The following is a 13,335-nucleotide window of genomic DNA, read 5'->3' as shown; positions in this document are numbered from 1 at the left end:
AGCAGAGGCTGGGCCGCCAGGGACACCAGAGCAACAGTGTGGCCGGAACCCGGGTGCCAGGCACCCCTCGGGGAACACAAGAAGAAAAAGGAAGATTCATATATGTTTAATGTAATATAAAGGCAAGGAAAAGACAGTCCCGAATTCAATAGCAATATTCTGTACAATTCATATGGTGAGGTTGAGAGGGAAGGGGAAGCGGCCTCAGAACCCACACCGGGACATGTACAAAAATAACTTACACAGCAGCCCCACCTGCAGGGATGATGGAGCTTCCACCCCAGCCCCCAGGGCTGGGGGACACCCCATAAAATAGGGATCTAACCAGCGTGGGCCGAGGTGCTGGTGGGGGGGAGGAGGGTGCCAGTCCAGGGGGGTGGGGGGGCTACGAGGAGGCCTTGAGGCGGTTGGTGGCCGAGCGTGAGCTCAGCAGCTTGTCCACCATGGTGCGAGCGTAGCGCAGCCGGCTGGCCAGCTCCTTGGAGCAGCCGTACTCCTCCAGGAGGCTCAGGCGGTACGTGCGGAAGTCCCGCTTCTCGTCGATGTAGGTCACGGCAGCCATCAGCGGGCACAGGATGAGTTTGGTGTGGTCCTGTGAGGGCAGGAGGGGAGCAGGTGGACGGACAGGGGGTTACTGGTGATTGAAGCTCCCAGCTGCCTGTGTGCCTTGGCGGGAGTAGAGGGAAGATATCCCAGTCGATGGTGGGGGGGTGGGGGGCATTTCACTCCCTTCTGCTGATGCTGCCAAGGACAGGTCCTGTGCCTCCCACTCCCCACCCAATGCCGTGGGCCACTAAGAGGCACAGATACCCGGCCCCAACCCTCCAGGGCTGCAGCTCACCTGGAAGAAGTTGATCTGCACGCAGCCGTTACTGAGGTGCAGAATGATGGCGCTGCGGGTGCGAAACCAGGTACGCAGGTAGGGTAGCCGGGCTAGCTCGTCACCTTCCCGGGGCGTGATGTTGGCACCCGCCTTCAGCAAGTGTTCGCTCATGTAGTTTCGGAAATACTTGAGGAGGGTGATCTGGTTGGAAAGTGAGGGAGGGCGTCCGGAGTTAAGAGCCTGTCCCCTGGCAAAGCCCTCACTCCCGGCCAACAGCAGCCCACGCGGGCCAGCCAGCACTCACCTTCTTTATCAGGGAGTTGGGATGGGAACTCACGGTGAGGTAGGACTCCGTGCCATCACGTTCGATGTACTGCAGGCTGTCGCCGTCGTTGTAGAGGATGAGGCGTGTTGAGTCGTTGAAGAGCACTCCCACGCTGTTGTCACACAGCTGGTACCCTAGCGGTAGGTGGAGGGAGGCCTCAGAAAGGGGCCATGGGGGGCAGGGGGCCGTTAGGGGCTGGGACTAGTGAGCCTGGGATGGAGATAGGAGAGTGTCGAGAGAAGAGGACGTGGGAGCCAAGAAAGGCAAGAGCCTGTAACAACTCGAAGGGTTGCTAGGTGGCACCTGAGCCACCGCCACAGCTGGGAGAAACGTACCAAGGCCATACTTGTCCGAATAGTCCACCCACTTGCTGACCCAGAAGATGGGGATGCAGGCGGGATCCTCAGCCTCCTCTGGGACAGAAACAGACAAGAAGATCGATCAGCACCAGCCTCTTCCCCTCTGGTCCACTCAGGTGGCCCACACCAGGTAGCTCAGTCAAGAGGCCTGGAGGCCTCTGCCAGCAACAAGCTTAGACAGGCAGCACCGAAGCAGAAAGTTACAGTGCAGAGCGCCGAGTCCACTCATGCATTCAGCTGACCCATTTAACAAAGGCCCGCTGTGTGCCAGACACCGTTACAGGCAGCGAGCAATGACAAAACCCAGCCCTCCCTGAGCTTGCATTCTGGCTCTAGGGATAGAGACCAATCAAAATAAATGTTCACAGAATATGTAAGTTACTTCTATCATGGTGCAAATCAGTGAGTTTTAAATGATTAAAAAATTGTGAGAAGATAGACAATCCCAGATACGTGAAAATGTTATGTTCTGTGCATGTGACAATCCCTTCTTTTAAATACAATAAACAAATACGGAAACTTTAGAATGTGTTAGATGAGAAGTGTTGTGGAGAAACGAGGCAAGTAAGAGGAGTGGGGGCAGGGAGATGATCATGGAGGTGACTCTGGCGCAGACACGTGAAGGCAGGGAGTGTGAGCCTTGCAGTGATCTGGAGGAAGTGCTTGCCGGGAGAGCAAAGGCCCCGAGGCTGGAGCACATCTGGGTCTGTTATTTCCACTGTCTTGAAGGCTACAGAGGGATTCTCTGAGCAGAGGAGACAGTGCGTGCCAATGTATACAGGCAGCACATGGGGGTGTTGGAAGGTGGGACGCTTGTGGAGACAGAACAGATGAGTCAGAAAAAGAAGGAAGGGGCCTGACCATGGAGGGCCTGGGCCAGTAAGCTAACTTGTTTGCACTGTAACGTACAGGAAATGGGGGAAGTAAAGGTATTACGGAGCCAGGGGCCTGGACAAGCCACCGGCACTCCGGGGCTGACTTCCCTGCCCTCTCCAGACGCCCTGGCCCGCAGTGCCCACCTTGCCTCACCAGCCCCCGCTCTGAGGGCTTGGAGGCGTTGACGCTGTGCAGCTGCTGCAGCATGTCGCCGAGGTGGCAGTCGACCGCCTCGCTGGCCTCCCGCACCACTGGCTCCTCTTTTTCCCGGGGACGCTCCGGCATGGGGTTCTCTATGCCTGGAAGGAGATGAAACAGTCATTAGCTGGGCAAAAAGGCCGCAGGTTGGGAGGGCCCAGGATCCCCGGCCACAGCTGGTACTGCCCCCAGAGAAAAGCTCTTTGCGCTGCCACTGCTTTAGGTAGGTGCCAGGTTATTAGAGCAGCAGCTGCCCTGCTCATGTGACAGCACCTGGTACCCACTCATTGGTACCTCCAGGGCCAGGCCAAGCCCTGTAGGAAGGCTCATGGCCACACAGAGCCATAGAGCTTCGGACACTCAGACCTCTAACCCAATGCTGGGCCCTGCAGGGCACCTCTGGTCACTCAGGGAGACAGCTAGAAGGCACGAGCAGCTTGGAGCTGCCTGGCTTCAATCCAAGAATTAAAAGCATCTTTTGCATCCAGGAAAATGGAAGGGCTCAGTAAATCACAACCCATCAGCAAGATGGATTTAGCAGGCATTTAATGAAAACGTAAGAGATTTTTTCCACCCTAAAATTTGCTTTATGTACTTACATGTGACTGAAATCTGAAAAGACAGATACACACTGAAATTTTAACATCAGTTATATTTGGGTGGTAGAAGCATGGATGATTTTTATTGTCTTTAGGCTTAAATGTTTCTTTCCCCACCAACATGTGCTAGTTTTCCTTGTGTAATATGAAATTCTTAAGATATTTAAAGATATGAATTTTCAATTGAAAAACTCTATGCTGTGATAAGGACTTAAGTGTGGAATAATAACATATTTGGGACTTGCTTTAAAAACTCTAGCAAGGGAGCTCCCTGGAGGTCCAGTGGTTAGGACTCAGTGCTTTCACTGCCGGGGCCCAGGTTCAATCCCTGGTTGGGGAAGTAAGATCCCGCAAGCCATACAGCACCGCCAAAAAAAAAAAACACAAAAAACAAACAAACAAAGAAACCTCTAGCCAAAAAAAGGGGAAGGTGGAAAAGATAAAAACAAGTATGGGCAAATGTTGGTAATTATTGAAAACAGATGATGAATAAATGGGGATTTATGTATTCCAAAAAAATTTCACCCTTATTTTGGCTACGTTTTGAAGAATGCTTTATGTTCAAAAATTAAAACCAAAAGAAAAGAAAAGCAATCCTTAAAATAACAATATTACATTATAGCTCCAAGATTAAATATCCATGAGTCCATACTGACACAAATAACCAAATAAATAAATGGGGAGAAGTGACAGCTCTTCCTTACAGGAGAACTCCAATTAATGGATGTAGAAGGAACAAGAAAAGGAGAAAAGTCACCATTAGAATACCACAGTAATAACTGCTGCAGGCAAGATCCACCATGGATGCTAAAATCAGTAGGCTAAAGTCTGAGAAGAGATAGAATCCTTTCAAATTAACTCCTCACAAGGTATTAATTAATCACAAAAGGAAAAACAGTAACTCTGCACTGGAGGTACCACCTTAACCAAGTGATCACCAATCAAAGGGAATAGTAATATAACCAGTGAAAATATCAAAAATTAAAGCCTAAAGAAAAAAGTAATCCTTAAAATAGCAGTATTATAACTGAAACAAATGAACTCATATATTAAATTGGTGCTATATCCACACAGAGAAATAAAGTTTTTCAAGTGGCACTTTTTTTTTCAAGTGAAATATATTCCAAAGACAAATAGAACTGCAAGAAAATAAACATCATTTCATAACATAGTTTATAGATGTTGAAAATTCATGTATATAATGTAAGGGAAAAAAATACAAGTATAGGGGCTTCCCTGGTGGCACAGTGGTTGAGAGTCCGCCTGCCGATGCAGGGGACACGGGTTCATGCCCCGGTCTGGGAAGATCCCACATGCCGCGGAGTGGCTGGGCCCGTGAGCCATGGCTGCTGAGCCTGCGGAGCCTGTGCTCCGCAACGGGGGAGGCCACAACAGTGAGAGGCCCGCGTACCACAAAAAAAAAACAAGTATAAAATTAATGAAGTAAAAATTCTATAATATTATATTTAAATCAGAGACTTATAAATTACCAAAAGAAAATTAAAGTAGTAACTTCACAGTGAAGAAAAAGATTGCTGTAAGAGAAGTTTCATCAATGTTAAATTTCCTGAACTTGATAACTGTGTCCTGTGCTGTGGTTATGTAAAAGAATTGTTTTTAGAAAATATACACTGAAGTATTAAGTAGTAAAGGCCAGAATGTGTACAACTTACTATCAGATGGTTTGGGAAAAGAAATTTAGATATATATATGAGAGAGATAAAGTAAATGTAGAAAAATGTTAATTGGTGGAGAAAAGGGGGAACAAGATACAGGAAGTTTTTATCTATTCTCACTTTTCATAATTTGAAACAATATCAAAATAAAATGTTCAAAAAGTGTGAATCAGAAATAGCAGCGTAAATTCAAGGTCCCCGCCCCCTTCCCAATTATGTATTTCCTAATTCTGTTCTCTGAAGAGATCTAGAAACAATGACAACCCAAACAATGGGATGTGGTTTTGTAAGAAAATGTCCATCCTTTTAAAGAGATGCATACTGAAGTTTATGGGGTAAAATGACAAGATGTCTGGGATTAACTTCAAAAATACTTCAAAGGAACAAAAAAGGAGTGATGGAGCAAACATGACAAATCTTGATAAGTGTTGAGTCTGGTGGGGATGTGGGGTCTACTGCATTGTGCTCTATGTGTACACCTGAAAAATTTCAACATTTTTTCCCAAAGAACCATGCAAGGTGATATTAGCAATTTTTTTTTAAATACAAATTTTTCAGGCATGGCGTTCAGCCACTCTCTTCTTTTGGGGCATGACGGGTCTGATTCCACCATGGTAAGGTCTGTCTTTCCTGACAGGGCTGTGGGGAAGGGCATTTTGCCACATGAGGATGGGGACCACGTATTCAAGGACTGGGGCCTGTCTTACCACACACCTGAGCTATGGGGACCATCCATTCACACACCTGAGGCCTAGGCTCTCTTGGGGTCTACCCAGACCCCGGTTTACCTTTATTGAGAACAGTGAGAGGCTTCCGGCTGTTGGGGTCCAGGCTACTGGGAGCAATTGAAAACCTGGGCGGAATGGTGAGGCAGGTGATGGGGAGGCGGGCAGGGATATAGCCAGAAGTGAAAAACTCGTCATCGAGCAGCTCCTGAATGGTTGGACGGGCAGTGGGATCTGTCTGAAGCATCTTCTGGATGAGGGAGGCGGCCACGGGGTTGATGTGCTGGAGCAGAGAGGGAGAGACGTAAGTAGGATGTGGTGGGGGACCCGAATGCAGCACTGCCACAAAGAAGCTGCAGCCCCGGCCCCGGCCTCAAATATGCCATGTTCAGCAGTTGAGTCTGGTGGGGATGTGGGGTGCCAAATTTCCACTAGCAGCTTTACTGAGTTCACAAGTGTCAACCTAAGTTGTGAGAATGACAATTTCTCCTTCCTCTTGAGGTCACTTTTTCCCAAAATTTGCTCTTGCATAATTCAAGTTGCTCACCACTAGAGCAGCACTTGAGAACACAGGCTTCGAAGTCATAATGACCTGTTTTAAGTCCCACTTCTGTCCCTTAATACTGGCTGTGACAACTAACCCAACTTTCTGGGCCTTTGTAAATTCATCTATAAAATGGGGACACAGCACCAAGCTTGCTGCCCTGGTGAGGAGATCAAACCCAGTGCAGGTCAAATGCACACTAATATTCTAGCATCAACTATGCACTTACTATGTGCCAGCAAAATATTCTAAGCACTTCATATCTATTAGCTCATTTAACCCTCACAGAAACACCCAGGGGGTGAAGATCTCTATCACCATCCCTCTTTTGCAGATGGGGAAACTGAGGCACAGAGAGGTTAAGTGCCTGAGAACACACCCCTATGAATGGTAGAGCCAGCACCCACACGGGGGCATAGTCAGCTGCCAACACCCACACTCGGAACCACTCTGCTCTGTCCAATAAGTGACCCTTTATGACAGATTCAGTCCATCTGTCCTTATGGAGACAGGGCTCTTGGCTTCACACAAGGCAAAGACACCAAACTGGAAAGCAGCCGTACGCCAGGTTGCTGCAGGCTATCCCTCTCAATGCACTCATGCTGGTGGTCACGAAGCACAGCAGTTCGCAATTCTGTGAGCGCTTATTGTGTGCAAGGTGCTCTGGGGTAAGGACTCCATTTTATAGATGGGAAACTGCAGCTCAGAAGATTCAGGCCATCTGTCTATTGCGATCTGGGTGCTAAGTGGCAGGGCCCATCTGAATCAAGACAGTCCACTTTCAAGGCTTAAGCAGCATGTCTCTGTCTGCCTTCTACTTCCTTTATGCTCTCTGTTTTACACACCTTTTGGTTTATCTGCCCAACCTTTTGAGAACCTACAAACTCTCTTCCCCAAGAAAAAATGCTTTTGTGCACATACGTCAGGTTTTGTATGCAATTTCAGACAAGGACCCTCTAAAGCTCTTATGGCTACCCTAGGGGTAGGACTGACCCACCTCTGTCCCCAGGATATGGCTGGGCTCAGTAAATAGCTTTGCGGGGGGGAAATTAAATAAAATAAATGCAAACTTAAAGTGTTTTTAGTCACCTTGGGAATACTGTACTCATTCTTCTTGATCCGGAGGTAGGTCTCTTTTAGGCAGGAGGTCTCGAAAGGTGGTTTGCCCACTAACAAGGTATACCTGTAAGCACAAGGAGGGATTTGGCTCAAGGCTCCTAACCAAAACCCAGATGCTAGAGGAATCCTCTCAGGGCCAGAAAGGAAGTCAGACACCTTCTGGACATTCACTATGACTCTCGGGTCCCGGAGGACAGTCCGCAAGTCCACTGAACAGCCCCAGGAGCCAAGACACTGGCAGGGAGGAGTCCTCAGTAGAATACAGGTGATGAGACTCGGTTCTCATGGGCCAGTGACTTTTCTGCTATAGCCTACACTACAGCACGGCTCCAGAGACTGCCAGCCAACATAAAACAGGTCAAAGCAAGTGGGCTACCTGCTCCTACAGAGGCAGCTCCACGGTTAATAGCTCTGTACTTAAGGCTGCAAGTTTTCATTTGAAAAAGTTCCACTGCAGTGAAGTAGGAAAGCCACTGCGACAACTCATTTCTAACTCTCCAGTACCCAGGGCGACCATGAAAGGGGTGACACCTGAACAGGCCCAACTCTCTGCCTACCACCCACCCACCTCTGATGGCCTTGATCCAGACAGACCACAGGACCTCCTCCTGCCAGCTATAACTCCTGGCCTAACTCCTCCCACCCACTGCTGCTTCCTAGATCAGTGGTGCTACTACTTTATTGTGCATGGAAAAGCTCAAGGGTCTTAAAATCCAGATTCTGACCCAGTCAGCCTGGGTCCTGAGATTCTGTGTTTCTAACAAGTTCCTAGGTGATGATGATGCTGGTCTGCCATATTTTGAATAGCAAGGGACTAGAGCAAGTTTGTGGAGACCTTCCCTCCCCCATTCCCCAGACCCATGGCCCAGGCTGCAGGAATCCTAAAGGATACACCAGTGAGAAGAAAAGATATGGAAATGAGGCTTCCTTTTGGATCAGTCTGTCCTCTGGAGCAGCCTTCCCAAAGGCAGAAAGGTCTACAGGATAAGGTCTGCCAGGTGAGACATCCAAAAAGGCCTCTGCTGAGGCTGGGTGGGTCCTGAGACAACTCCCAACTTACATGATACACCCAATGGACCACACGTCCACCTCGAAACTGTGCCCTTTCTTGCTCAGCACCTCAGGAGCTATGTAATTAGGAGTCCCGCACAGGGTCTTCTTCCGTTCCCCGTCATACTCGACTTTGGTTGCCAGTCCAAAATCCCCTGGGACAGAGGGAGGAAGAGGGGGGGACTCAGATGCTAGCCTCTGTCATCTGTCAATGCGGACAGCTGGTTCAGGTGTAACCATCAAGAACCAGGGAAGTTTGATCCCTCAAGCCTCTAGTTCTTGTGTGCAGCAAGGCGTGCTCAGGAATCCTCCCACCATGCTAGCCCCAGGGAGGGGCCTCCCAGAGACCCTCCTCACCCCCTCCCTTAGAAAGGAGGGCTTTGCTTCTAAAAGGGAACTGGTAGGGATAGCAAAAGTCACATGCCTTCAGGGATTAAGCAAGTAAATGTCAAGATGGCTACTTGGCAAGTTTGTGAGGAAGTGATAGGGAGGGGTGGGGATTGTGACAAAGCAGAGGTCACCTAAAGGGAACAGCTGCTTTTCAGTCCGACAAAGAGCTGCCCCTGTACTGCTGGAGCACCCAACTGTTTAAAAGGAGCCCCAAATTCAAAATCATGTCTCCCGATTTAAAAAAATGAAAACAAATTCAAATCCTTTTTTTTTTTTTTAAAATAATACTGTATAGGAGAGCACACACAACCAAAACTGCATCTGCAGGCAAGCCACTGGCTTTTGGCTCTTTGTTCTAAATTTCTGTACTAAAGAGAGGCTTCTAGAGGCAATCAACAGCCCAGACTTCCTACCATCCTCTTCCTCCCTCCCTTGTCTCCTTCCAACTTCCTCTCTCCCTCCCTCTCTCCCAGCTCCTCCTCATTCCCATAGAGCGTAGTGTCAAGTGTCTCTGCAGGCCCAGCTCCTCACCTATTTTCACCTCCAGATCCTCGTTCAGGAAGAGGTTGCCCAACTTGAGATCTCTGTGAATAACGCGGTTTCGATGCAGGTACTGGCAGCCAAGGACAATCTGACGCAGATAGTAGCGGGCCTCGGGCTCGGTGAGTGCTTTCCTCCGCTTGTGCAGCTCCAGGAGAGACTGGGCGGGGGAGGGAAGGAGGAGTGGGGAGTGGGTACTCAGGCCCAAGGCAGGGAGGGGGTGTCATTAGGTGAAGGCAGCCCAGGACCCTACCGCCCATTCCTTCTCCAGGACAACTACGATGTAGACTCTCCCCTAAGCCAGGCCACAACCGTTCATAGCACCCCCTCTCCCACCAGCTCCCTCCCAAGTCCCTTACCTGGGACCCCTCTCTCAGCCCACTCCGGAAGCTCAGAGTCCCCTGTATCCCTGCCCCGGGCCTCTTCGCAGCAGCAGATCCCTTTCCTGACCCCTCTCCTCCCCGAAGCTACTAAGTCTGGCTCCAACTACTTTCTGCCTGACCCAACCCCACTCCGGAGGTTCGGGTCCACAGCACCCCTTACCTAGCAACTCCGGAAGCCCTGGCGTCCATTAGCAGGGTTCTCCCGCGACCCGCACCTCCCCCACTCAGCCCAACTCCCAGCGTCCGGGAGCCGCCTTCCCTAGAGCCAACCTGACCCGGGCTCCACTTAACCGGCACCCCCTCTCCTAGAGGCCCCAAGTGCTAAGCACCTCTTTCCCCGAGACCTTCTCCATCCCCAGCTCGAGGTTCCCAGCACCTCCTCCCCAGCAGCTCCGGGTGCGGGCGCCCCAACCCCGGTCCCCAGGCAGCTCCAGTCCCCCAGCAGCGACACTCACCCGCCGGCGGCAGAGCTCCAACACCACGAACACAAAGTCGTTGTCCTCGAAAAAGCCGTGGAAGCCGACGACGTGCTGGTGAGCGAGGCTACGGTGAATGGATATCTCCATGGACATCTTCTCCTTCTGGTGCGGTTTGAGCAACAGCGACTTAGGCACGATCTTGCCCGCAAACACCTCTTTAGTGTCCGCGTCCGAGATCTCGAAGCACTTGGCAAAGCCACCCTTTCCCAGAAAGCGGCCCCGCAGATAGCGCCGCCGGCTGCGCGGGTCTACTAGGACCTCCGGGATCTCTTTCGCCGGCGGGGCAGCCGCCGGGGCTCCGGGAGCTGCAACTCCAGGGACCCCGACTTTCCCTGGATCGGCTGGTGCCCGCGCCAGCTTCCCTGCAGTTGCCGCCGCACTCATGTTCCCGGAATTGCTTAGCGGACCTAGCAAGGTCTGGGCAGAGGCTTGGCAGGGCTCTGCTCCTCCTCGAATTCAAACGCGGCGCCGGGAACGTTACAAAAGCCTACGCGCTACTGATTGGCCGCGGGGATTTAAAATCCAAACCCGCCCGCCGCGCGGCATTCTGGGAGCTCTCTGCACTGCAGCCGCCTTTAAACCCGTACCCAGCCCCTGGGGGAGAAGCTTGATTGACAGGGACTCGCGGACCGAAGACACGTGGGATGCCTGGGAAACCAAACCCGGTGCGGGGACGCCGAGACCCAGCCCCAGCAGGGGGGGAGTTAAAGGTTTTTCCCTTTCTTGGCGGCCGGGGAGCTCCTGCAGTTCACAAGCACCTCCTCCAGGAAGCTTTTCCTAGCACCTTCCTCCACCCCTCACGCCACCTTCTAGATTATAAACTCTGAGAACAGAGACCTGGCAGCGCCAAGAGATAGCTAGCAGAGCCCGAGTACCCACCTCCGAGGTCATCAACTCTCTTCCAAGTCACCCCAATAAACTAAAATCTAAGTAAAAAGAGGATGCTTGCCAGGCAAATGCACCTTCAAGACAAATTCCCTACTCCCCTCCTTCAAATAACAGCAGGGAAGACTAGCATCACCATCACCTGGGAGCTTGTTGTTAGAAAGGCCAAGATTCAGGCCTCAACGCAGACCTCCCAATTCAGAATCTACCCAGTGATTCCCACACATACTGAAGTTTGAAGGGCACAGTACCAGACACCACCCTCCCCCACCCCTGCCCCCAGGCCATTCTGCAAGACAGTTGTCTGGCTGGCTCACTGTTCTATTTCCCAGTGCCTAAAACAGTGGACCCTCAATTGTTCGGTAAGAGGGGAAGGATGGTTGGTTGGCAGAATCCCTGGCAAACTGGTAGGCCAAGGCCAAATTTGGCCTGCAGAGGTGTTTTGTTTGGCCTCCCACTTTTTAAAATTTGGATTCATTTACAGGACTTAAAAATCAAGAGAGCTGGGCTCCCCTGGTGGCGCAGTGGTTGAGAGTCCGCCTGCCGATGCAGGGGACACAGGTTCGAGCCCTGGTCTGGGAAGATCCCACGTGCCACGGAGGGGCTGGGCCCGTGAGCCATGGCCGCTGAGCCTGCGCGTCCGGAGCCTGTGCTCCGCAACGGGAGAGGCCACAACACTGAGAGGCCCAAGTACCGCAAAAAAAAAAAAAAAAAAAAAAAAAAAATCAAGAGAGCTCACATAAAAATTAAGATTTGTGGTTTTTCCTTAAGAAAAACCATTAGCTGTGGCAACTCTATGCCTACTTACCTTCCCAATTTGTCACAGTTCCCTGTTACCCCTCTTTGCCCATTTGTCTGTCTGGCTTCCGTAGATACTGGAATGGTAACCCTGAGAATTACCCAGGTTAGCAGCTCTGTAGCGTCCAATGGTGTCTTTGCTAGGACTCAGCAAAAGTCAACCATATTACAAGTATCTCTTTATCTGACTCCCAATAAACTGAGAGGCAATGAAGACCTCTTTCCTACCCCATGTCCTAAGCTCTCAGGACAATGCCTGGTAAAAAGGGGTGATTAAAATGTTTTCTAAATAAAAGCAAGTTGTTTTTTAAAACTAAGTTATTGGACTTCCCCTGTGGTCCAGTGGTTAAGGCTCCACACTTCCACTACAGGGAGCATATGTGTTTGATCCCTGGTTGGGGAAGTTCCACATGCTCTGCAGTGCTGCCAAAAAAATAAATAAAATTATGATTTTTTTATCCCTGTAGTGTGTAATATCCTCTTTTATCTTTTTATAAAGTTGAATCTATGTACAAAAAAAGTACACTAGGGCTTCCCTGGTGGCGCAGTGGTTGAGTGTCCACCTGCCTATGCAGGGGACGTGGGTTTGTGCTCCGGTCCGGGAGGATCCCACATGCCGCGGAGCAGCTGGGCCCGTGAGCCATGGCCACTGAGCCTGCGCGTCTGGAGCCTGTGCTCTGCAACGGGAGAGGCCACAACAGTGAGAGGCCCGCGTACCGCCAAAAAAAAAAAAATTTATTTATTTGGCTGCACCAGGTCTTAGTTGCAGCACGAGGGATCTTCGCTGCGGCATGCAGGATCTCTTTAGTTGCGGCAAGAGGGATCTTTAGTCGCGGCATGGGGGGACTTTAGTTGCGGCATGTCAGCTCAGTTGGGCATGCGGGATCTAGTTCCCTGGCCAGGGGTCGAACCCGGGCCCCCTGCATTGGAAGCGTGCAGTCTTAACCACTGGACCACCAGGGAAGTCCCTATACATATCTTAATGGGACAGCTCAGTGAATTTTCATAAACTGAACACACCCCATGTAAACAGCACCCAGACTGAGAAAGAGAACACGACCAACACGCCAGAAGTCCCCCTTGTGCCCTGTGTTGGGGTACCCCAAGATTACCTACCCCCAGTTCAATGATTCACTAGAAGACCCACAGGACTCAGCATATAGTCCTACTCACAGATGGCTATGATTTATTACAGCAAAAGGCTATGAAGCAAAATCAGCAAAGGGAAAATGTGTATAGGGCAAGATCCAGGGGAAACCAGGCACAAGTTTCCCAAAGTCTTTTTTTAGTGGAGTCACACAGGACACAATTAATTCCTCCAGCAATGACTGTGACAACATGTGTGAAATGTTATCTACCAGGGAAGCTCATTAGAGACTCAATGCCCAGGACTTTTCTAGGGGCTGGTCACGTAGGCACCCTCTGCCTAGCACACACCAAAATTCCACATTCCTGGAAGGAAAGCAGGTATGCAGCATCAACCACATTGTTTGCACAGTTTAGGCCCTGTGAGCAACTCTTATCATTTAGGGAATGGTGAGAACCCTCCTGAAATCCAAGAACCCA

The 13,335-nt window shown here is 50.4% G+C and overlaps 1 protein-coding gene across 1 annotated transcript; it reads right to left on the bottom strand.

Annotated features, from left to right (window-relative positions):
* Positions 1–90: 90 nt before the first annotated feature.
* PLK1 (polo like kinase 1) lies at positions 91–12,777 on the bottom strand. Its single transcript, XM_004268581.4, has 10 exons — positions 10,063–12,777; positions 9,216–9,384; positions 8,305–8,449; positions 7,215–7,308; positions 5,645–5,864; positions 2,527–2,682; positions 1,484–1,561; positions 1,128–1,282; positions 842–1,024; positions 91–592 (listed from the first exon to the last, which is right to left on the bottom strand). The coding sequence occupies exons 1-10, from the start codon at positions 10,468–10,470 to the stop codon at positions 386–388; spliced, it is 1,815 nt and encodes a 604-aa protein (XP_004268629.1). The 5' UTR covers positions 10,471–12,777; the 3' UTR covers positions 91–385.
* Between the last annotated feature and the right edge of the window lie 558 nt (positions 12,778–13,335).

The sequence above is a fragment of the Orcinus orca genome, chromosome 16 (genome assembly GCF_937001465.1).
Source record: "Orcinus orca chromosome 16, mOrcOrc1.1, whole genome shotgun sequence".
NCBI lineage: Eukaryota > Metazoa > Chordata > Mammalia > Artiodactyla > Delphinidae > Orcinus > Orcinus orca.
The sequence above is the reverse complement of the archived record's forward strand: the minus strand, read 5'-3'. Positions and strand labels throughout refer to the sequence as shown.